Here is a 23,899-nt window from a genome sequence, read left to right as displayed (position 1 = left end):
AGCCATCTTAGCCCAAATGCTCCACAGAATGGGGGAAATTTGAGAACACATGAAATTCCAAGAGCGTGCCGATGTCTTACCTGAGTCAGAGGCCAAATCATTAGCCAGACATTCATAATATTAGGGGGAACTACATCTTCCTAGTCCAAGACTACGTTTTAGGTCATGTGAAACTTTTAAGTTAATAGTTAGCCACAAGCTCTCCAGTGCTGTGCTAATATAAAGCTGCAAGTCAGTTGCTGTTATCATGGTTGTTATTACTGCTTTATCTTGGAGTAGGGTACAGATATGGTAACAATGCCATACAGAGAAAAACATGTCTAGGAGTGGCAGTATAGCTAGATTTATTGTATACTACAGAAGAATGCCTGACCCTCTCTAGCCCAGTCCAGTCACTTTCTGTGTAACCTTGATGAACTTGCTCACGCTGCTTCTCTCTCTATTTTGTCTCCATTAGAGGCCATTGAATATCAGAAGTTGCCAACTCCAAACTTGCAGTCTTGTGAATGAAACACTACCAGCCTTTTAGTAGAACAAAACCAAGTTTTTAGGTTCTTAACAGGTCAAACGTTCTTCGCAGTCAAATAAAGGCATATACAACAGAGAAATTAAGTATGCTTGAACTGCTACTGGAAAAGAAAAACGTGTGAATTACTGGAACTACCTTAATTATCAGATTATCTTTAGAGGTTTGCTATTATAAAGACATGTTGTAGGGGACAAAGAATTTTATGGAATTTGTAAATACTTCTAAAGTTGTAAAGCTATATTTGTTCATATATAAACAAAACACACAACAGGTGCTGTGGGATGGCCATTACATTAATGAGATCCAAGAGCTCTGCTTTAGGTTTGTAGCATTTGCCATTTTGCCTCTTAGGTCAATCCTTTTTTAATTTTGTTACCATCTGAAGCCAGACTCTCAAATATTTGTGAACAGTGTTCTCTCTAATTTTTCTCATTTGTGTGCGGAATGAGATCTTTTTGGGTGGCAGTATCAAGGCATTGTGTGCACATGTGCATTCAGAGTGTGGCCTTCCTGATTCAATCTGAGTAGGATCTAAAATTAACTGAGCAGCCAAAAAAACTTGTGAGTGTGCACACACCTTAGAGGGAACACTGTTTGGGAACAGCAATCTTGTTAAGAACTACATAGTGACATGGTCTGTGCAGAGGATTAGTTGGTTAGATGCCTGAATAGCATGTTGCTGTTTTCAAAGCCTTTAGTTTTATGAACAAAGCAGCCAAAACTCTAAAGAAGCAGGTGGGCTGCTTTGGTACAAATACCTCCATATTGGCATCTGTGCTGACTGCTATAACCCACTTCTTTGGCTGAAGAAAATGAAATGACACACTTGTTAGTGGACAGACATCAACAATGCAGAAGTAGTGAGGGAGCAGGCCTTCCAAAAACTACTTGAATGTTTTAAAGTGACCACTTCACCTCTGGAGCAGTCTTTGAATCCCAGTAGCACCAGAAGTTATTGTGTAGGGGTGTACAGAACCAGTTCAAATTGAACCTGGTTTGATTCAAACCAGCTTGGTTTGACAGGTTCAAGCTCAGACTGGACCAGCCCCCAGAAAAGGGGGCTAGTCTGAGTTCAAACTGAACCAGGCCTGGTTTGGATTGAACTGGTTTGAGGGTCTATGCTTGTCAAAGGGGAATCAGTGAGAATTCCTTTTTACAAGCAAAGAGGATTCCTACCTCTAAAGGGGGAGGGGGGTCAAAGGACAGGCAGGCAAGAGGGCACCTTACTGCTGGCAGTTCTAGGCCCCACCAGTGCTCCCCCACAGCAGTGCAAAACCACCAGTTAGGTCCCTCTCATCTGCCCTTTGAACCCCTTTGGAGGTAGGAATCTCCTCACCAGATTCCTCTTTGCAAGCATAGCTCCTCAAACTGGGTTGAATCGGTTCAACTCCATGAACCAAACTCCCAGCTGGTTCTAAAGAACTTGTTTGTGGACGAGTGGTTCAGTTTGAATTTGAACCGAACTGCTAAGAACAGTTCTGTGCACACCCCTATCACTGTGCGCCTCACCTCAGACAAGGGTTATAGCTTGATAGCTGGTCTTGTGGTAGCAAGCATGACTTGTCCCCATACCTAAGCAGGGTCTGCCCTGGATGCATATGAATGGGAGACTTGATGTGTGAGCACTGTAAGATATTCCCCTCAGGGGATAAAGCCACTCTGGGAAGAGCAGAAGGTTTCAAGTTCCCTCCCTGGCTTCTCCAAGATAGGGCTGAGAGAGATTCCTGCCTGCAGCCTTGGAGAAGCCACTGCCAGTCTGTGAAGACAATACTGAGCTAGATAGACCGATGGTCTGACTCAGTATATGGCAGTTTCCTATGTTCTTCTGCATGTGAAGAATGAGTTTTGCCATCATAGGATCCCAGGTTCAATTCCTGACATCTGCAAGTAGGACTGGAAAAAAGACTTCTCAAAAGTCCCCGGAGAACGACAGTCAGTGTAGACATTACTGACCTAATTGAGCCAATGGACCAACTCTGTAGGCATACCAAGCAACCTTCTGCAGGGTTTTTTTGCTGTACTTTCAAGAAAAATACTTTGTGTGCTCCAGTAGAAAGTCCTTTACTAGCCATTTGTTTAACTTAAGCCCCCCCCAAGTAAATTTAGAGGGGGGGAGGGGGAGAGAGAGAGAGAAAGCAAGCTATGCTTTGCCACCACACAATGTCTATTTCTGCATAAACACACCACCCTCATTCCGCCTACTTCTGATACCATTTTACTAACCGTAGCAGCCAGACAAGTGCCAAGGCCAAGAACAAGGAGGTAGTACAATTTCTCCTACAAGGCAGGCACTTGGGATTTTCTTTAGCTTACAGTTGTATTTCATTTTTCTGCCATGATAGAATTCAAGGTGGCAGACTTACAGCTCTTCCATTCACACATCAATCATACCCAGACCCTCTTAGCTTCTGCATTACATGCCTTCAGACCACAGCACTGGGACCCTAGTTTCCCCAGGAGTTCAGTGGCTACTGGCAGCCATCAACCTGCACCATATTAGTTTTAAAGTTACACAAGGCAACCCAAGTTCTTAGCTACTTAACTTGAGTACTAAGGATGCTATTATATAGTTGTGACACGAGACAAGCTGAAACAGGTTCAGTTTGGAAGTAGCTCTTGAGAAGACAGTGTTCAGACCAGGTGAGCTTTGCGAACAGGGTTTGCTAACAGATATCAAACATGTGTGGAGTTCAGTGGGGAGGTACACAAGCAGCCCCTCTTTATCACAAAGGATTATCGCAGCATAATGAGAAAGGTAAGTACTAACCCACTTTTTAAATTTTCTTGGACAGAAATAACAGCCTTCAATTAGCTGACAAATGCAGTTAAGTAACTGCAACTTTCAAGAAAACAAGCTATACATTTTTAAAATAGCAAATAAAACTAGTTATGAAGGTAGCCAGCAGGGGAAGGAGTGCTTCCCAGTGTACTGAATGGAGTGTTGCATATATAACTGACTATCTACCTAAGGGGCAGAAGTCGTGGGTGTGCGCTTGGTGCAAAGAGCTTTTAGCTCTCTGGGAGCAAGTTCATTCCCTTGAAGCCAAGATGGCTAAAGACCGCCTGAAAAGCAGAGGGAGCTTGGTCCAGGGTTAAGCTGAATTGTGGGTGGTTCAGTTCAACCCTGAACATTCAAACCAAACCAGTTAAACTTTGAACTGGTTTGCACATCTAAGCGCAGGTGACGAGTATGTTCTAAACTATTTTAAAACACTAAAAATTAATAAATCACCAAGGACAGATGGCATCCTCCCAAGAGTTCTGGAGGAACTCAAATGTGAAATTGCTGATCTCCTAGCAAAAATATGTAACTTGTCCCTACAATCAGGCTCTATACCAGAGGACTGGAAAGTATCTACTGGAACTCCGATTTTCAAAAAGGGATCCAGGAGGATCTGGGAAGTTAAGCCAGTTAGCTTAACTTCGTGTTGGGTAAATTGATGGAAAGCATACTTAAAGACAAAATTGTTAAGCATATAGAAGAACAGGCCTTGCTGAAGGAAAACGAGTATGGCTTCTGCAAGGGCTAGTCTTGCCTCACCAACCTTTTGGAGTTCTTTGAGAGTGTCAACAGAAATGTGGATAAAGGTGATCCGTTTGACATAGTATACTTGGATTTCCAAAAAGCTTTTGACAAAGTTCACCACCAAAGGCTCTTGAGTAAACTTAGCAGTCATAGGATAAGGAAACAGGTTCAATTGTGGATTGGTGACTGGTTGGATGACAGGAAACTGAGGGTAGGAATAGATGGACAGTTTTCACAATGGAGGGAAGTAACCAGTGGGATTCCCCCAGGGATCTATACTGGGACCAGTGCTGTTTAACTTGTTCACAAATGATGAAGTTGGGGTAAGCAGCAAAGTGGCCAAATTTGCAGGTGACACCAAGCTATTTAGGTTAGTGGATCCACAACAGATTGTGAGGAGCTCTAAAAGGATCTCTCCAAACAGGGTGAGTGGGCAACAAAATGGCAAATGCGGTTCAATATAAGCAAGTGTAAAGTGATGCATATGGGGCAAAAAACACCATCTTCACATATACGCTGAAGGGGACCGAGCTGTTGGTGACTGACCAGGAGAGAGATCTTGAGGTTGTGGTGGACAGCTTGTTTAAAAAGTGTTGACTCAGCACGCAGTAGCTGTTAAAAAAAAAGGCAAATTCCATGCTAGGGATCATTAGGAAGGGGATTGAAAATAAAAATGCTAATGTTATAATGCCCTTATAAAAATCTATGGTAAGGCTACATCTGGAGTACTGTGTGCAGTTCTGGTCACTATATCTTGAGGATACTGTAGAACTGCAAAAGGTACCAGAAAGTACAACCAAGATGATTAGAGGCCCGGAGCACCTTCCTTATGAGGCAAGACTACAGCGTCTGGGGCTTTTTGGTATGGAAAAGAAGCAACTATGGGGAGACATGATAGAGGTGTATAGAATTTAGCATAGAGGAGATAGAGCAGACAAAGCAATCTTTCTCCCAACTCTAGAACCAGGGATCGTCCCATGAAAATGACGGTCAAGAAGTTTAGGACCCACAAAAGCAAGTACTTTCACACAGCACATGATTCATCTATGTAATTCTCTGCGCCAGGATGTGGCGATGACCACTAGCTTGGATGGCTTTAAACGGGGCTTAGATAAATTCATGCAGGACAGGTCTATCAATGGCTACTAGTCTGGTGACTACTGGCCACCTGCAGCCTCAGAGGCAAGATGCCTCTAAATACCAGTTGTAGGGCAGCAACAGCAAGTGAGGTTATGCCCTTACCTCTTGCCTGAGGGCTTCTCAGAGGCATCTGGTAAGCCACTGTGTGAAACAGGATGCTGGACTAGATAGGCCTTAGGTCTGATCCAGCAGGGCTGTTCTTATATAGGTACATAGGCAGGGTGTCAGATATGTATCTGTTTTCATGTGTCCTGAATTTCTGAAGTCTGAAAGGAGGATTGCAATTAAACCTCATTTCTACCATACTCCTTTAATTCTATAAAGTGAATTCATAAAGTGAATTCTGGTTCTCTGCCGGGGTCAAGGACTTCGGACATCAAGGCAACTTTAAAAAACCTTGTTCTACCTCCTAAACCAAAGGCTAATGCACAAGGCTGGTGTAATAAAAATTCCTACTTTACATCACATGCAGACCATGTGCATAATCAACATACCTAGAAGAGTTCTCTGTTATCAGGGGCACAAGTTTACTAAGTTTCCCATCTGCATGCATCGAGACAAACATCGATATAGCTGGGGGTGAGGGACTGAATTCTATCCTTGCAGGTTCAGTGCCCCAAAAGCACTACTATGGTTCAGGGAAGAGACCACAGACAGAGTATGCATGCACAATCAGGGATGTGCACGGAGCTGCGGAGGTGTGGTCCGGCACCGGCGGGGTGTGTGTGTTGTTGCACTTACCCCTCCCGCTGTGTTCCCCCCGCTGGTGCTCCGTTTTTGCAAAATGTTTTTGGGGCGGCAGCATTCCTCCCAGCCGCCTCTGCCCCCATTGTCAGAAAATATCGGAAGTAGCAATTGCGCATGCGCCCGCCACACGTTGCATGCGTGTGTGCACGTGGCGGGTGCAGGGTGGCAGATGCATGTGCAGTCGCTACTTCTGGTATTTCCTGACAACAACAGGGGCAGGGGTGGCAGGGAGGAACGCTGCCACCCCAGAAACCTTTTGCAAAAATGGAATGCCAGCGGGGGGGGGGGGGGGAAGGACGGCAGGGGGTGGTGGTAAGTGTAAACCCCGCCGCTCTTAAAGGGAGACACCTTTACAGGTGACCTTGTAAAGGAGTGGCTTGACAAGCTTTGCTGCAACCTATATTAGCTTGTCTGCTTCCCCGCTTCTTCCAAGGAGCATCCACTAGAGGGATGGGTAAGGTCAAAGGCTTCTGCAAAGTGTTAAATCTCATTTTACACAGGACTGGGCTCTCAATGAACTGAGAAAAGTGAGATTTGGAAGAACACAATGACAGGCAAGAAGTATTAAGGATGCCAAAGGTTAAGGCAGATTGGTATACCCCAGATTAAAAACCGATTTGTTCTAATTCAATGTTCTGTAAACCACCTAAAGGTGGGATTTTTTTGTGGTATACAAATGTATAAAATATGTACAGATGAATGAATATTTGCTAGAAACTGTCCTATACATCTTGCTCCAATGATAACAATAGAGCAAGACCTCCTTATCACTGGTTGTTATCAGTTTCAATGCCCCAAAGGCACTACTGTGGTTCAGGGAAGAGATCACAGACATAGCACAAGAACCAAGCTCAGAAAATAACAGTCTGCACAGAATTATGTTGGCTCCTGTGCAAAAACTAACACACATATGTGGGGAAGGAATAATAAGGGGCCAGACAGTATTTTTATAACTATTCTGTGCATGTCCCACCCCAAGTAGGAATGTTACCCAAATTAGGAACAATCTGGTTCAAGATAGAGGAATCTCTCTACCTTATTATGCTTGGCTGCATTATTAACTGTGTGCCTCTTCCTCAACTACCCCAGAAATTGTCAAGCTCTGAATGTTTACCTAGATTCTGACCATGTGTAGGCAAACGAGCCCTGTGACATGTAAAGTGGTCCCTCTACTTACGAAATTAATCCGTTCCGAATGCACATTTGTAAGTCGAAAAATTCATAAGTCGAAAAGCGGTTTCCCATAGGAATGCATTGGGAACGGATTAATGCGTTCCGGAGCCTAGAAAAAAGACCCAGACCCCCAGTAAGGCTTGCAAACTACACAGGAACATTTCTTTTCAAGAATAAACAGGCAGTAAACAGGCAGGCAAGTCAAGGGAACCGCATGTAAAATTTGTAAGTCGAAAAAACCCCATCTAAAAATTTGTAAGTCGAAAAAACCGCATCTAAAACCGGATCTAAAACTGCCGTTTGTAACTTGAAAAATACTTATGTCGAGTAGTTTGTAAGTCGAGGGACCACTGTAGTTTCCAGGCTGTCCGATGGACCTACTGAGTGCTAAGACATGGTGGCAAGCTACAATTCCCTTAGTACTTGGAACACTACCATTTTAGCATTCTTGGTACTACTAGGGAGGAAAAGTCTCCTGGCTGAAAGGCAGGCAGTGGTGAGACAAGCATCATTCACATAGTCATACTATCAATACCATACAGAGCACTACAGGGTTTCAGAATGGGCTTGGAAAACTCACAAGTTGTTTTTCATTTGGGGACTTATTCTGCATCAACTGCAGGTCACCCATCACTAGTCCCAGGACACTGAAGTTTGGTGGGGCATAAGAATTCAATATTGAAATGTCAAACCCTCTGAAGCAACATGTTATCCTACAATGCATATGTTCAGAAGGACACATTGAACTTTTGATCCTGGCCTTTTTAAAAATTACAATCCCTGCATTCATGGTCAATACAGCATTAGTACACACCCTATGTACACATCTAGACAATTGCACCCTCATCCTATAAATGGAAGCTCTTGCTTCCCTTTACCTCTGCTAATTCTTTGCTTCTCCCCGGAAAGGATCCCTGGAGTATCGATAATGCTGATGCTCTCTAGTACCGCATTTGGCAGCTGAGCACATACAAATCTAAGGGGGGAAACACACAAAAGAAAATGTCTTACAATAAAGTGATCAGGAGGAACCATAGGTAATATTTAGAACAGGAATTAATATGACCCCACCAGTTCTCTTCAAACCACCCCAATGAATTCAGATATTGAATATTTAATGCATCCATAGTTTGAAAGAAGTATTTTGACTAACAATTTGATAGATTACTTGCAAGTATTGGGCATTAGATGGCTCTTACTTGTGACAGATTAAGACAGAGCAGGAAAGACTTCTAGTCTTTTCTAGTTCTAGTTGTAGGATGAGAACCCTAGAAGGTCCACCAACCAGAGCCACATGCTTAGGGGACATATATTTGGCATTAAGGAACAGAGTGCTTCTGAGCATATGTTCAGCTCACAAGGACAGCAATCAAGGTCCTTCTGCATGAAAATCTGCTCCGAGATTCCCTCTCCCAAATGCTCTTCATTTCAGCAGCCTAATTTGGGTGGGGGAAAAAACCCCTTTAGTTGTTGCTATTGCTAGAACAAATTAGGCATAAGCAGCCCATGTGTTCCAAAACAAGTCACTCTGGCTTGGAGCATTTTATGCTGGATCTCTGAATACAAATCAAGTACTTGCTGACAAAAGTTCAAGTCGTGAAATCAGCATTCAGAGTCAAACACTAAATTGTGAGGTGTAAAACTTCAACAGGATTAAAATATTTTGTTTCTCAAATGAACATAGGAATATAGGAAGCTGCCATATACTGAGTCGGACCATTGGTCTATCTAGCTCAGTATTGTCTTCACAGACTGGCAGCGGCTTCTCCAAGGTTGCAGGCAGGGAATGGACTTCTATTCACACAAATGTAGTACAACACAGTGTGAAATCTGCACTTCCCTCCTCACCCAAGCCTGTGAATCAAGGCAGATATAAAGAATAAACTTCAAAACATCCTACGCTGGCTCGAGTGTAACACAAACTGCCCCTTAGGCTTAAATCTCACAGAGGCTGATAAACCTGTGTATGAGTTGCACCACTTCTGAGTGCACGTGGGGGCTCACATGACTGAAACCCCATCACACAGAAAACGGGCATGTTGTGGACAAAGCTTGCCATGACATGTTAATGCCCCTTTTGGAGGGAGGATTTTGTATGAAGGGGCATGCAGTCATGCTAATCTTCCACCTGCAGCAGTATAGCCCGGATGCAAGTTTATCTACTTTGCTGCAAACTAGGCACGAGACAATGAGCTTGGAAAATTCTTTCCTCATCTCCCATAAGGCCACAGCAACATGTTAAATGATCTATATTGCCACCAAGATGGGCCCCACATATCACACACACCAGATGTTTCAGCCCCTTCAACACCACTCTTCTATAGTGGACATTCTGTCCTTGGTTGGAGCCATCTTGAATGTTTTGGAAAGAATGCTACGATCATTTAGTTCTGCAAACAGATTCAGTATTGGCTTCACACTGCTAGCACCACTTTCCATCCCACACCCAAAATGGATGAGACTGTTGTGGAGATAAATATTTGAATGTTTGTTTTCCTTTCTTTTAAGTATTCTCTGCAGGAGTCTGTTTCTGACCTTCTCTGCATGAGTCTGATCTTTACTAAACTCAGCCAGTTAGCATCTGAGAAACAACACCGTGCTAATTAAGTGCCAGAAAAATCAAAAGGCAGATTTGGACAAACACACAAACAAAAATCTGGTTCTCTGGCCTGTCTGAAACTGGGACCAAAAGAAACACTGTTTATGTTGATCAGGTGTATTATATGGCTGCTCAACAATCTTGAAAGGGCAAATTAACAACCCAAAATACACCTTGCTGCCACAGGAGGTAATGGTATAAGTCAGTCTTCACCTCCTCTTAGATAAATGTGACAATAGGCAGGACACCAAAACAGAAGTCCCAGTTACACAACTTCTCTTTCCGAAGTGATACTGCAACACTCTAACGGCAATCCATGTGTGGTTATTTTGAAATACCTGCCCATCTTTAAAGTAAGAGTGTGTGGCTGAACTTTCACAGGGTGTACCCAAGGGAAGAGGGAGGGGACACTGTTGGAAGAGATTTGAGTTGCTGTGGTTACATGCAGAGCTTTTGACAATGCTGAAAGTGAAGTCATTCTACATTATTCCTGTAGAATGAAAATCTGTCAAAAGGGAGAAAGGGGAGGAGGAGGAGAAATTTGATAGCACATTCCATGCCTGAAGATCCTCAGGATTATATTTAACTTGCTAGCACACATTGCAAAGTGGAGAAAATGATGTTATAGCAGAACTCCACAAGACTAACCCAGAACAATAAGAATTATCCACATGTGTACTATGGCAAGATCTTTGAAAGAATGAACTGCCAAGAGGAGTCTTGTGACATCTGAACTGGGCCGATATGTGACATTCTCAGTACAAACCATGGTTTGTTTGTTGGACTGGGAACAAACTCAAGTGTTCTGTGTTCCCCTTATGTACCTGGCTTCATAGAAAGTTTGCCAGACAGTTTCTTATGACAGCTGAATCAGGAAACTAGTTTTAGTTAGTGGATTTCCCTGCAAACCAGGATTGCAAACCACAATTTGATCCTGGTTTGCTCAAACCACAGTTTCCCAGTTCACATGTTAACAAACCAGGAAGTCTTGAAGTTAGCATGTGTAGGGAGGCGACAGCAGAGCTCATGTTAGTCACTTGCTCACAAACAAAACACCGTCTGTTGGGCCAGGAATGTCATGTCTACTCTTGTACCTCTCAGACAACTTTTAAGAGATAGTGTTTTTAACCATGTTAGGAACTTATCTGCATTCCAAACAATCCTCAACGGGGAATCAAGTTCTCCCTTCTGATCATAAGTAGTTAGCTATTTGGATAAAACAGTCAGAATATGCCAAACAGGGAGAGGCCCTTTTTGAGGGAACTGGAGTATCATTTCCTAAGAACTTGCCTGGTTACTTAGAGTACTACCTGGGCAGTACTGTTCGGCCCCTTTCATTCTGTTGAGAGGGAGGGTTCCTGGAAACCTGCACGTTCCACCCAGGTTGTATGTTTTTATCCTGCTGGCTACCTCGGCTTACTGATGAACTGTGTCAATGAAATTTAGCAAACAGCTTTACAGGTGCTGACTGAGGCAAGCACCCAGCTGAGCAGCCCAGAGAGCTCACGCTCAATATAACTATATTGGGAGAATGGATGCTGGGCTGGTTCCTGTACATACAGTGTAGCAGCTGAGCCATGGAGGGAGGGGAAGGGAATGAAAGAGTGGTGATAAATGGCCATAGTAGCCTGCGATCAGGTATGGTTAAGAGCCACAACTGCCAATTATGTCCAAAGGCTTTTGTTCCTCCCTTCTATTATACTCTGTCTGGCAAGTGGGGACATGATGTTTCAAGAACATTTCTCATGATTAGCTTCCTAGGCAAGAGCAGAGCATTTGGGCTATTTCGAATCTGGCCTCTTGTTCTGCATTTCAGAGGTGGAAATCCCCATTAAATCACCCGGGATCCATCCTCTGCCAAAGGATTCTTCCTTCCCGCCCTAGTGCATTCACTAGGGCATTTCAATCACGACTCACTTAATGCAGCTAAACCACGTTACTAGCAAAGATTAGATCTGAATTCGCGAGGGGAAGGAAGCACAGGGAATTTCACAGAGTTTCCAGCCTGCATAACTGCATGTTGACCATGCTTCAGATTTTCCTGCAGCCTGAGTGAACACGCTGTTGCTGGTATTGAGAGGGCAACACCCAGCCACTGCCTCTTTCCAGAGGAAATGAATCCACTGTTCAATGCAGGTTACTTTTCTACAAGACAATAGCAGACATCCAGTCTAATGCTGAACGGGCACAACAGGATTTCCCTATGGGTGGCTGTAACAGAGGGAGGAGAGACATTTTCAGCAGCTCCCCCTTCTCTTCTGTGACTCCTGAAGGAAGGAGGAGGGTTATTTCTGGGAGGCTGCAAGGGGAATTGCTGACAATTTGATCCTACACACTACAGAAAATGCTTTTGCACTCCTGTGGTATTAATCTGGATGATCCCGCTGGCTGGGTGGCAAACACATCCAACCATAAGCAGCTCCATTACACAGGAAAGATGTCTACATTGGAGAATTAGGCAGCTATTAGGGCTCCTCTGGTCAGACTGGTTTTGCCTCTCCTAAATGGATGTGGCTTTGATGGCTGCAAGCGAGCATTTCATCTATTTGCACAGCAAACCACTATCTGTGGTGCAGCTGCAAGACCTTGGGGCACATTGTAGTCTAGATCAGTGTTTCTCAACCACCAGTCCGCAAGGCATTGGGTACTGGTTCATGAGGCATCGCTAATAAAACCCCCCCCCCCAAAAAAAACCAATTCTGGGCCGGCAGGGACCACCAAAAGCTCTCCAGAGTTCGTTTCCAGGCAGCCCTCGCTGCTGAATAACGCTCATTTCACTTCCTCGAAATGAAATGAACATTATCCAGTAGTGAGGGCTGTCTGGAAATGAGCTCCGGAGAGCTGCCCGAAATTGTTTTCTTTTGCCCCGGGGGGGGGGGGGGGGCGGCGCAACCCCCTTATTAACTGCTGGTCCAGGAACCTGCGCATGAATAATATATCAGTCCATGACTCCAAAAACATTGAGAAACGCTGGTCTAGACAACATTCTGTGGAGGGGGCTTGTGGGTGGCTAGTCCTGCCTCACATGCGATGGACTTCCGGTTGCTTCAGGCTCTGGTGTCTCTGTGCACAGAATGCATGTATTTCAACACCTCCTCTGTTATCTTATGAGTCACTTAAACAAACTCCTGGGGAAAGCCAGGCTTCCTTTTTTCCAGCAGTATAACAGTAGTAAGTTATAGGAATTATCAGCAAAACCTCCTTCCTTCAGGCATTTAGTAGCTGATCTACATGCTTCCAAAGCAGAAGTAGTCCCAACTAGAGATGTGCATGGAACCGGTTCGGAGGCCATTTATGGGCCTCTAAACGGGTTCAATCAGCGGGTGGTTCCGCTGGTTCGAGGGTGCACTTACCCTCCACCTCATTTTCCCCACCAACATTCTGTTTTGTTAAAGCCCCTTGGTGCAGTAGTGTACCTCCCTGCCACCCTGTTGCCGCGTCTCCTGGAAGTAACAGAAGCGCCTGTGCACGCCGAGCACGAGTGCGTGGCTGTTGTGGACGTACACTACCACACCAAGGAGCTTTAACAAAACAGAGCATTGGCAGGGGAAATGAGGTGGGAAGGTGAAGTGCACCTCTGCCCACGCTGTCAAGCCAGCAGAACCGCCTGCTGATTGAACCGGTTCTGTGCACATCCCTAACAGGGACTGCTTCTGCTTTGGAAGCATGTAGATCAGCTACTAAATGCCTGAAGCTACTAAATGCCCCGTCGCCATGTCTCCTGGAAGTAACCGGAAATAACAGATGCGCCTGCACGTGCCGGGCACAAATGCACGCCTGTTGTGGATGTGTGCGCACTTGTGCCTGGCACACACAGGAGCATTTGTTACTTCCAGGTTGTGGCTTTCCGTTACTTCCAGATGTGGCAGCAGGGAGGTATGCTGCCGCTCTGAGGGGCTTTAACAAAATGGAGCAACAGCGGGGGAAATGCAGCAGGAAGGGTAAGTGCACCCTCCCCTGCCTTTAAAGATGAGAGAAAATTTAAATGAGTTTTCTCTCATTTAAAGATGAGAGAAAACTCCCCTGGCATCGAACCACCCCTGCCTGGTTCTGTGCACATGCCTAGTCCCTACCTGTGGATCTCATTCTTGGCCCAGTACCACAATATATCCAACCCCCGCTAATTTACACTAAACATTTGGCTTCGACTAATCCCTTCACCCAGCCATGGCACAGCAAGACTTCTCCACACTGAGCATGAGACCCTGCTTTCCCCCACCAAACATTCAAGCTGTTGCTGCCAAAGCCCCTCCCCCCACCCCAATTTTCAAACAGAAAGAAAGCACCCTGAGGACACACAAATGCACCCAGGGATGGTGCCAGAGGAAAGCCATTGTCCAGGGCCCTCCAAAGGGCACAGTGCTAGTCCCTGAGATCATCTGTGTGTGCAGCCTTTGTGCTGTGGTGGTGGAGGAATGGATCTCAGCCCAGAGACACACCCTGCTGTTGCCTCTTTCTCTCATCTGCCAAGGTAAGCCCCAAACACTTTAGGGGGCCCAGGTAGGAGGGGGTTTGGGGAGACCAGCCTGCCAAGGCCCCTTGAAGCCAGGAGCTGGCCCCAGTAATGGCTTCTTAGCAGTATGGGAGCCATCACTGCATTTTGTATATTTTTTGCTTGTCTGTGACCATTCCAAAGCTGCTACTACTACTATTGCCTCCTTCCTAACCTGTCCCAGTTTCATTTGGTGATCTGACACCTCCAAGTTGTTTCTGGTTCTTGGAATGTTTTAAAGAAGATTGGAAACCATTCTTGTTGTATCTAAAGAATTACTTTCCTACTATGGACTTTACAGCAGGGTTTGAAATTTAGTTAAAAACTGCAGGTTGGGTAGATTAGCTATGTTTGTAAGGGTTTGAATTTATGTTTTGAATTATTATAGCAAGGGTAAATTTTATAGTTGATGATTCACGAAGAGATGTGTGCGGGAAGTCCACCTTTTTGTGTGTATTTGCAATGAATGATAATATCACTACTGTTAAAATTAATAAAAATTGAATTTGGGGGGAAAAAGAATGTTAGGAGTATTATTTTTCAGCATCAAAACCGAAATTTATTTTAAAGTCCAGCAATTTAATATGCTTGCATATGAATCTATGCAACTTAGAATGAAGCTCTTCCTTCTGACCTTGGGTACCTTATTTGGACTAAACCATTTTAAAGGGTTGCGGGGAGCCTCCATCATATTTAATCAGCCTCCCTGTTCTCCCCGCCCCCCCAAGACCTTTTGGACTGTTTCATTTTATAGTTCATCTGCAGGCTAACTTGAGAGCAAGATGGCAGCCCTGGAAATGTTAAGGAAGCTGTGCTGGGAAGCAGAAGCTGTTAGGCAAAAATTAAAGCAGAGTTTGGTGTTCTCAACACAGCATTCACTGAGATTCTACTTGGTTCAAGCCCAAGGAGCTAGCCTTCCTGCTCAGCCTACTGCATTGCAAGGCAGCTGAGTTTCAGAGATTGCCATACTGACCTGTTCAAGAAGGCGTTGCCAAAGGCATTGAGTTTCCTGAAAGGCTTTTTGGGATCCACTACCAATGCATTTCCAGGAATGATGCCCTCCACATCTCCCTGCATCACTGCAATGAAGGAATCTGTTGTCGGCTCTGGCCCAATCCTCATCCCAGGGAAGTCTTGTTCAAGCAGGTACCTTAGAGAGAGAACAAAAAGTTACCCAGTTGCAGAGGTCTTGCATGCTCAGGAGACCAAACATTACACTGACACACATGCCTGTTCAGCCTGATAAGGCGGCTAATTAGGTCGGTACCAAGCTACTGAATAAATATTATAGCACTCCAAAATGTGCTCACTCTTCAAGTGTTTGACGAACAGTGTGTGTGAGTAACGTTTAGAATCAGCCCCCAATTTTTCCTAATCTCCAAATATGCATGTTTGTTTTAATGGGCATCTTTTCAGCTGGAAAACCGAAGAGTGAACTGCCATCAACTTCAGCCCTCCAGCTGTTTTTGGATTACATCTTCTATCATCCCTATCTACAGTGGCCAATGGCCAGGAGTTGCAGTCCAACATAGCCAGGGATCATGGGAGTTGCAGTCCAACAAACTTTGGAGGGCCAAAGTTGTGCAGTCCTGCCCCAAGAGAACTATCCTACCCACCATCCCATCAGTAGGATAGCTAACACAAGAAACAAAATAGTGAGTATTGCTAGGCAAAACAATCACCTTCTGCTCCAGGGGTGTACTGAGGGGAGAGGCGGCCCGTGTCCACCCCTCTTCCTGGCAGCAACTCAGAGTGAGGGAGATCATGAAGAAAACAGGGAAGGGTGGAGCTGGGTGGCCCTCAGGAGCTTGGGGGTCCAGGTTCTTTGAATCCATCCACTCAATTATAGCTACTGCTCAACTATAGCTGCAGTCTGCTTGGGACCAAGCAGCTCAAAGGTCACATGGGAGTATAGCAGCCACCAACATCCCTGGGAGAGAAGCCTTTAGAAGGTATAATGTTTGCTCAAATAGGGCATTATCCCATTTATTCCCAGTCCCTTCTATTGTAATAGTCAGGACAAGAGACTGCACCGGGTGTGGGGGCGTGGGTTGGCCCTCTGCCTCTTGGCAGAATCAAGATACAAATACAAGGAAGGTTACAGAAGAGTTCACTTCCATTGTGGCAGCAGGCCATGCCTCCATAGGGAGGCAAGCCTCAAGCTTTAAGGTTTCAAAGAATCAGCATTTTTGCTCAGCATTGCAGCACATGTGACTGATGCCCTCACTAAGTGCACACACCCTAGTCATACTCCTTGGGAGACACTATGAACCAGAGGTCCTTTACCCAGTTGCCGAAACATCCAGCTTTCCCAAGATTATTAAGACAGGCTAAACAGGTGCATAAGGATCAGTGCAGCATCTTTGATAATTGCTAGCAAAACAACCCCTTGTAGTACAATCAGAATAGGGCCATAGCTCAGTGGCAGAGTGGCAGCTTTGCATGCAGGAGTCCCAGGTTCCATCCCTAGCATCTCCGGGTAGGACTGGAGAGGAGAGCTGGTCTTGTGGTAGCAAGCATGACTTGTCCCCTTAACTAAGCAGGGTCCGCCCTGATTGCATATGAATGGGAGACTAGAAGTGTGAGCACTGGAAGATATTCCCCTTAGGGGGGTGGAGCTGCTCTGGGAAGAGCAGAAGCTTCCAAGTTCCCTCCCTGGCTTCTCCAAGATAGGGTTGAGAGAGATTCCTGCCTGCAACCTTGGAGAAGCCGCTGCCAGTCTGTGAAGACAATACTGAGCTAGATAGACCAATGGTCTGACTCAGTATATGGCAGCTTCCTATGTTCCTATGACTGGGAAAAACCCCTACCTGGAGAGCAGCTGCCTCAGAGCAGACAATACTGAACTAACTGGACCAGTGGTCTGACTCAGTATAAGGTATTTTCCTAGTGTATCCGAGGCTCACTTGCATAGAGCTGATTGAAATGAGGACAGCCCATAGGCTGGTCTCAAGGTAAAGTCTCACCCTGTCTCCTCAAGTTTATTTCAGATGTATATGGAACCTTCCCTGACCCAGTCACCCCAAAAGTGGCTTGCCTTTTTGCTGCAGGGTGTGACTGAAGAGATACAGAGGTGGAAGGAGGATGTTTTTCCAAGGAAATCGCCTTGATAAATGCAATATGTATTTTACCTCTATCCTCCAGACAGAGAAATAATACATTTTCCTAACTTGCTCAGCATAGAGGTCTCCTCAATTGAGGCATTTAAGCCTCGATGGCTGCATTTAATTGCATACAATTAAGTGGATTTGCTTCAAGTTTTCATGCTTGTGCTAGCTGCCAAGCCACAGGTGAAGAAGCTCATTGCACTCAGTCAGTAATTCTATAATCAGCTTGATAACTTCAGCATACACTTTGTAAAAGCAACCAGAGTGGTGTACCTTGGAAAGCCAGCTTTAAGAATTGCATAGCCAGTTTCATCAACTCAAGTACACAGACCTGGTTCAGCATCGTGCTTGAGGTTGAGAATCAAAGCTGCTATCCTGGATTCTGTCTCAGTTGCAATGTAGTGCAACACAGACTAGGACACCAGGGTTAAAGAAAGGCAGAAGATTTGAAGAGAGGCATGGAGGTGGTTGATGGAGCAACTAGAAGCTATAAAAAGCTACTTCCACCATGGCCACTCTTTCCCTCCCAAGTCTATTCTAGGATCAGAGCACTGATCAAGACACAGAAGGCTATGGAGATACTCTGCTTTCCAGGCTACCATTTCCACAGCAGTCCCTTGTTTGGCTGTCCTCCACCTAGCACTCCTGAAGGTTGCAGAGCCCTACTGAACACCACCTGATATTGCACAAGAGAAAGCAGCTGGAGAGACACATTAGTATATTAAATAAATAAAAATAAATTAGTAGCCTCTGTATGGAGTCCCGTAGACAGAGCCATAAAATTTTAACAGGAAAGGGGGCTTTGGCAGTCAGAACTATGAGCCCCTGGGTTAGTAGATCCACTCCTTGAGAGGGGCCCTGCACATTTAAGAGATGCATAGATGAAACATCTTGCCAGCTACACCTCCTATCAATGCAAATAATATAAGCACACCTGGCTAAGTTCTGCCTTCTATACAAGTCTTACAAGCACAAGAGCATTCTCAGGTTCTGGGACTGGAAGCTTTGAGAAGGGAGGGAAGAAGCGAAAGATCTAACCCAGTATGGAGGAAATAAAATGAAGCAAACCCTGGGCTGCCTTCTTTAGGTGGTTGCACCTGGCTTAACGTGACTTTCCTTCCTCTCCCTGTAGTAGTTTTGACCTCCAAGAGATACGCTGGCCTAGTCCAGCCCTTTTCCTCATTTTTCTTTGCTGACTACAGTTCACTGATAGAGCACAAATCATGGTGCAGGTGTTAGTGCTTGAAATATTCAATCAAATATTTGACTCCTCCATTGCTTGACCTGTTTAAGCAGAAGTATGAGAAAACCCAGTTCACCCCCTCCCAAAGCTAGTTGCAGCCTTTAAAGATCATGAGATTGTTACGAGGAGGGATTTTACGAGCCCCTCTGGGGCAGAGATCGGAAGGCATGATTTATATCAAGCAGTTCTCTCACAAAGAACTGACAACCAGAGGCTTACAATCCAATTAAATATATGTTTTACTGGTTACAGAATGAGGTTTGAACAACATGAGCATGCAGGGTGTTCCCACGTGACACAGAACATGCAAGATGGAATGTGTGTCTGAGGGCTATTGCTTAACTTTCACTATTAATTGCCCAGCTATTTAAATGACTGTCTTAAGACACTGTTGACCATGTGTGTTACTATATACGGTGGGAGAAGGAAAAGCAAGACGGGGGGGACATAAAACATCAGGACTGAATCTGGTTAAGAAAGAGCAAGGGTCGGTTGGTAGGTATGTACAAAGATCCTTGGGCAGGGGGTGGAAGGTGAAAGACCTCAGCCTGAATGGATTCAGGCAGCCAGAGTGGGTTGGGGTTGGTCAAAGGACTAGAGGAAAGAGCAAGACAAACATGGAGACAACATCAGGGAGATAAGGCAGCCCAACCCCTTTGGAGGGGGTGTTGGAAGGAAGTGAGGAGTCAGACCAACAAGGTCTGAAGATATTAGGGTGTAAGATTCAGATCGACCCCACTGTGCTTCCAGGGAAGAGAGCAGGGGCAATTGCATGTGCGGTCTCTTCCTTGTTGCCCTCCTCCTGCCTGCTCCCGTCTCTTTCTGCCACTACACTGACCTGTCCCCTCTCTCCCCGCTCCTCCTGCCCTGCATGCGCTTTTCTTCTCTCTCCTCCCATCCTCCAGTGCTGCCACAGCCACCACTGCACTCATGCCCTCTATCCGTCATGCTACTGCAGCCAGAGTCACTGCACCCCTTCCTCTCCCCACCACCCGTGTAAAATGGGTCCTCTCAGTGGCTACAGCCTCCACTGTAGAAGGAGTGAAGATCACCATCCCATACTCTTCCTTCCTGAACCATACTGCACATGAACTCAGCTCAAGCCATGCCAGACACCTCTTTTAGGGTATCCAGAGTCCAAAAATGAACTTTCATAACAAGAGCAGCATCGTTCAGCCAATTCGATCTGTGGTTTGCTGATGTGTTCAGAGCGTTAACCAAAGGGTCAGTCAATCTGAGGGGTGTAATGGAAGGAGTGAGAGCAAGTTAAGGGCCTGACTTTATTCACCGTCTCTGAATAAGTGGCCTTTTGTCTTGTTAAGGAGTCCTACATCACACACTTGTGAAGGGAGTTTGGAACTCAACACAAAAGGAGACCAAGCTACAACAGCAAGCAGGAAAAGCTGCCTAATAGTCTGACTTGGGGTTCCCAATTCAGGAAAACCAAGGTTAGCAATTCAGGATTATAGGGGGGAGCCCCAGGCTAAGTTCAGCCTGCTCCACTTTCCTGAGCAGCAGCCTTTCCCTTCAGAGACCACTAAACCCCATTCAGGTATTCTTTTGCATGAGTGACTCACTTGTTTGTGTGAATGAATATATCTGCATACGTGTTAAAAATGCACTTGGATACGGGGCCTCAAATGCATGTTAAAGTTAGGAAGTGTACTGCTGTACCTATGTCAGTGTGTGAATAACTACACCTGTGTATGGATCTGTACTTGTCTACACTGTGTTGACTACAACGCGTGATAGGGCTCTAGAGGACAGATGTAGCTGCATGTACTAGTCTCTGCACACTGCCAGGAAATCTCTGGGAGAGGGCAGAAGAGACAGTTCCAAGCACTGGCAAGCTACCTGAAATAGGAAGCAGACTTATACCAAGTCAGACCATTAGTCTGTTTAGCTCAGTATTGTCTACACCAGGGCTGCTCAACTTTGGCCCTCCTGTAGATGTTGGCCTACAACTCCCATAATCCCTGGCTAGTGGCCATTGTGGCTGAAGATTATTATTATTATATATTTATTATTTATTTATTACATTTATATCCCACTCTTCCTCCAAGGAGCTCAGAGCAGTGTACTACATATTTGAGTTTCTTCTCACAACAACCCTGTGAAGTAGGTTAGGCTGAGAGAGAAGTGACTGGCCCAGAGTCACCCAGCTAGTATCATGGCTGAATGGGGATTTGAACTTGGGTCTCCCCGGTCCTAGTCTAGCACTCTAATCACTAGGTTGAGCAGGCCAGGTCTACACTGACTGGCAGCAGTTCCCCAAGGTTTCGGGCAAGAGTCTTTCCCAGCCCTACCTGGAGATGCCAGGGATTGAGCCGGCAACTGTCTGCATGCAAGCAGATGCTCTACCACTGAGCTACAGCCCCATTCCCCTAAGGGGGAATATCTTACAGCAGAAGTGCTCACCAGTGTTCCCTCTAATAGGGAATTCCAGATGTTGTTGACTACAACTCCCATAATTCCCAGCCAAAAGCTATCACAGCTGGGGATATGGGAGTTGTAGTCAACACCACCTGGAATTCCCTATTAGAGGGAATGCTGGTGCTCACACATAGTCACTCATCCAAATGCAAACCAGGGATGACCCTGCTTAGCAAAGGGTACAATTCATGCATGCTGCCACAAGATCAGCTCTCTTCCCCCAAGTATTTTCTGCTGCTTGCCACCAGCATGCTGCTGCTTAGGGTCCTACACCAACAACCCTGATCATATGACCAAGCCCACTACAGGGTTGTTCAGTACCACAGGATATGAGTGACCAGTGTTCCCTCTAAGGAATATGCTCATGTGCCCGTACAGAAGTTTTTTGAAGTCCACTCAGTTAATTTTAGATCCTGCTCAGATTGAATCAGGAAGGGAGTGGCGACAAAATGGCAAATGAGGTTCAATGTTAGCAAGTGTAAAGTGATGCACATTGGGACGAAAAACTCCAACTTCAAGTATATGCTGATGGGATCCGAGCTGTCGGTGATGGACCAGGAGAGGGATCTTGGGGTCGTGGTGGACAGCTCGTTGAAAGTATCAACTCAATGTGCGGCAGCTGTGAAAAAGGCCAATTCCATACTAGGGATCATTAGGAAGGGGATTGAAAATAAAACGGCTAACATTATAATGCCCTTATACAAAACTATGGTGCAACCACACTTGGAGTACTGCGTACAATTCTGGTCACCACATCTTAAAAAGGACATTGTTGAACTGGAGAAGGTACAGAAGAGGGCAACCAAGATGATCAGGGGCCTAGAGCACCTTTCTTATGAGGCAAGACTACAACACCTGGGACTTTTTAGTTTAGAAAAAAAGACAACTGCAGGGTGACTTGATAGAGGTCTATAAAATCATGCATGGGGTGGAGAGAGAGAAATTCTTTTCCCTCTCACACAACACTAGAACCAGGGGTCACTCCATGAAACTGATTTCCAGGAGGTCTAGGACCAACAAACAGAAGTACTTTTTCACACAACGTGTGATCCACTTGTGGAGCTCTCTGCCACAGGATGTGGTGACAGCCAACAACCTGGATGGCTTTAAGAGGGGTTTGGATGACTTCATGGAGAAGAGGTCTACCAATGGCTACTAGTCAGAGGGCTGTGGGCCACCTCCAGCCTCATAGGCAGGATGCCTCTGAATACCAGTTGCAGGGGAGTAATGGCAGGATAGAGGGCACGCCCTCAACTCCTGCCTGTGGCTTCCAGCAGCATCTGGTGGGCCACTGTGCGAAACAGGATGCTGGACTAGATGGGTCTTGGGCCTGATCCAGCAGGGCTGTTATGTTCTAAGGTCCCATTCTGAATATATGTGCATACATTGCCTTCATACCGCCACCCCCCAAAAAACATATTCTACACACACGGGAGGGGCGGGCGGTGGACGAGAATACTGCGAGTGACTGTCAACATGGTACTGACATATTCCTAGGAAAGGAAAGTTTTAAAGCAACGAGAGCCACCAGCAAGCACAAAGTTGATGGCCCACTTCTTAGTTTTAAACAATGCGGCTTTTAGTAGTGCCAATTTCATCCACTGCGCTCAAGCTCTCATTAGGAGAGTACATTGGCCTACACTGACCCCTAAGCATGACAGCTTCTTCCTGTATTTCTGTAGTACCTTTCCCTGCACAGGATGCAGAGAATCCCATTTGCCAGCAACGTGCTATCATTTCTGGGTGTAACATCAAGAGAAGTAGGAAAAAAATTAAACCGTTGGTTCCTGTTCTCTGGCCTTATGTGAACTTTTGAGTTACGCCTAGCTAGAAATAGGTGCCAATGATTGTAACCACCAAACACTGCTATGTTCAGCAGCTACATAAGGAAGCGTGTTTACAGCAGCACATGGAAGGGACTCTTTGCCTGCCACTGCCTCTATTCGTGCTGTGTCTTGCTCAGCAACAGTGGAAGAATGGAGACTCCTGCCCCATACAAGGGCAATGTGGGGGGAATAAACTGGGGCAGTACAGGCAAGTAGGCCAATAAGCCCAGATCCTGAGAGATCTCCGCTTCTTATCCTAGTCTCCATAGCAATTGTTGCTCACTTCACGAGTATTACATCCCCGTCCCCATAGCAACTGTTGCTCACTTCACGAGTATTAAAACCATTGTGTGGTAGCTTCACTGGTCACCCATTTGCTTCTGAGCTAGATTCATAGTGCTGATCTTGACCTTTTAAGGCCCTAAATGGCTTGGAGCTGGGGTACCTGTTGGACCACACTCTCCCCTGCCCACAGCCCCACCACTGACAGATTTTATTGGCCGAGATTAGATGGGGCCTTTTCAGTTGTGGCCTCTCGGCTTTGGAATGCCCTCCAGGAAGAGCTTCATCATGCTCCCTAAGTGCTTTTAAAATACATCTGAAAATGCATTTTTCAAGAGACTTTAGTATTTTATCTGTAGCTATGTTGGGTAGGTTTTTTAATTTAAGTTTTTAACTTTCAAGTTTGGTTTTAACTAGGTCCTATATTTAGCTATTTTTTCCCCACATTGACTCTTACCATTTTTGTGAGCTGCTCCAAGCAATATTGCACTAGAGATCAGCCTTCCCTCTAACAGGGAATTCCAGGTGTTGTTGACTACAACTCCCAGCATCTCCAGCTGTAATGGCCTCTGGCTGGGAATTATGGGAGTTTTAGTCAAAAACATCTGGGATTCCCTGTTAGAGGGAACACTGCTAGAGAGGCAGGATTAAAATATTTTTGAGAGAGAGAGCTGGTGGGGGGCAGGCAGGCCTTAGTGACTGTCCTTAATCTCAACAATTCCCCAGCTAAGGAAATCTCACCCAAATTTGAGCCTGGATATAATCTAGAAGAGACTGAAGTGTTAAGCAGGTATTTAGTGGT

The 23,899-nt window shown here is 45.4% G+C and overlaps 1 protein-coding gene across 1 annotated transcript in view; it reads right to left on the bottom strand.

Moving 5' to 3' along the window:
• Window positions 1–23,899, bottom strand: part of EHD3 (EH domain containing 3) — a 50,413-nt gene that overhangs the window by 18,485 nt on the left and 8,029 nt on the right. Inside the window, exons 2-3 of the mRNA XM_053306882.1 lie at window positions 15,180–15,356; window positions 7,994–8,091 (exon numbers count right to left, since the gene is read on the bottom strand). Coding sequence (XP_053162857.1) covers window positions 7,994–8,091; window positions 15,180–15,356 — 275 coding nt within the window. The remainder of the gene's footprint in view (window positions 1–7,993; window positions 8,092–15,179; window positions 15,357–23,899) is intronic.

Source organism: Hemicordylus capensis, chromosome 1, assembly GCF_027244095.1.
Source record: "Hemicordylus capensis ecotype Gifberg chromosome 1, rHemCap1.1.pri, whole genome shotgun sequence".
NCBI classification, from domain to species: Eukaryota; Metazoa; Chordata; class Lepidosauria; order Squamata; family Cordylidae; genus Hemicordylus; species Hemicordylus capensis.
This window is presented reverse-complemented; position numbering and strand designations above follow the sequence as displayed.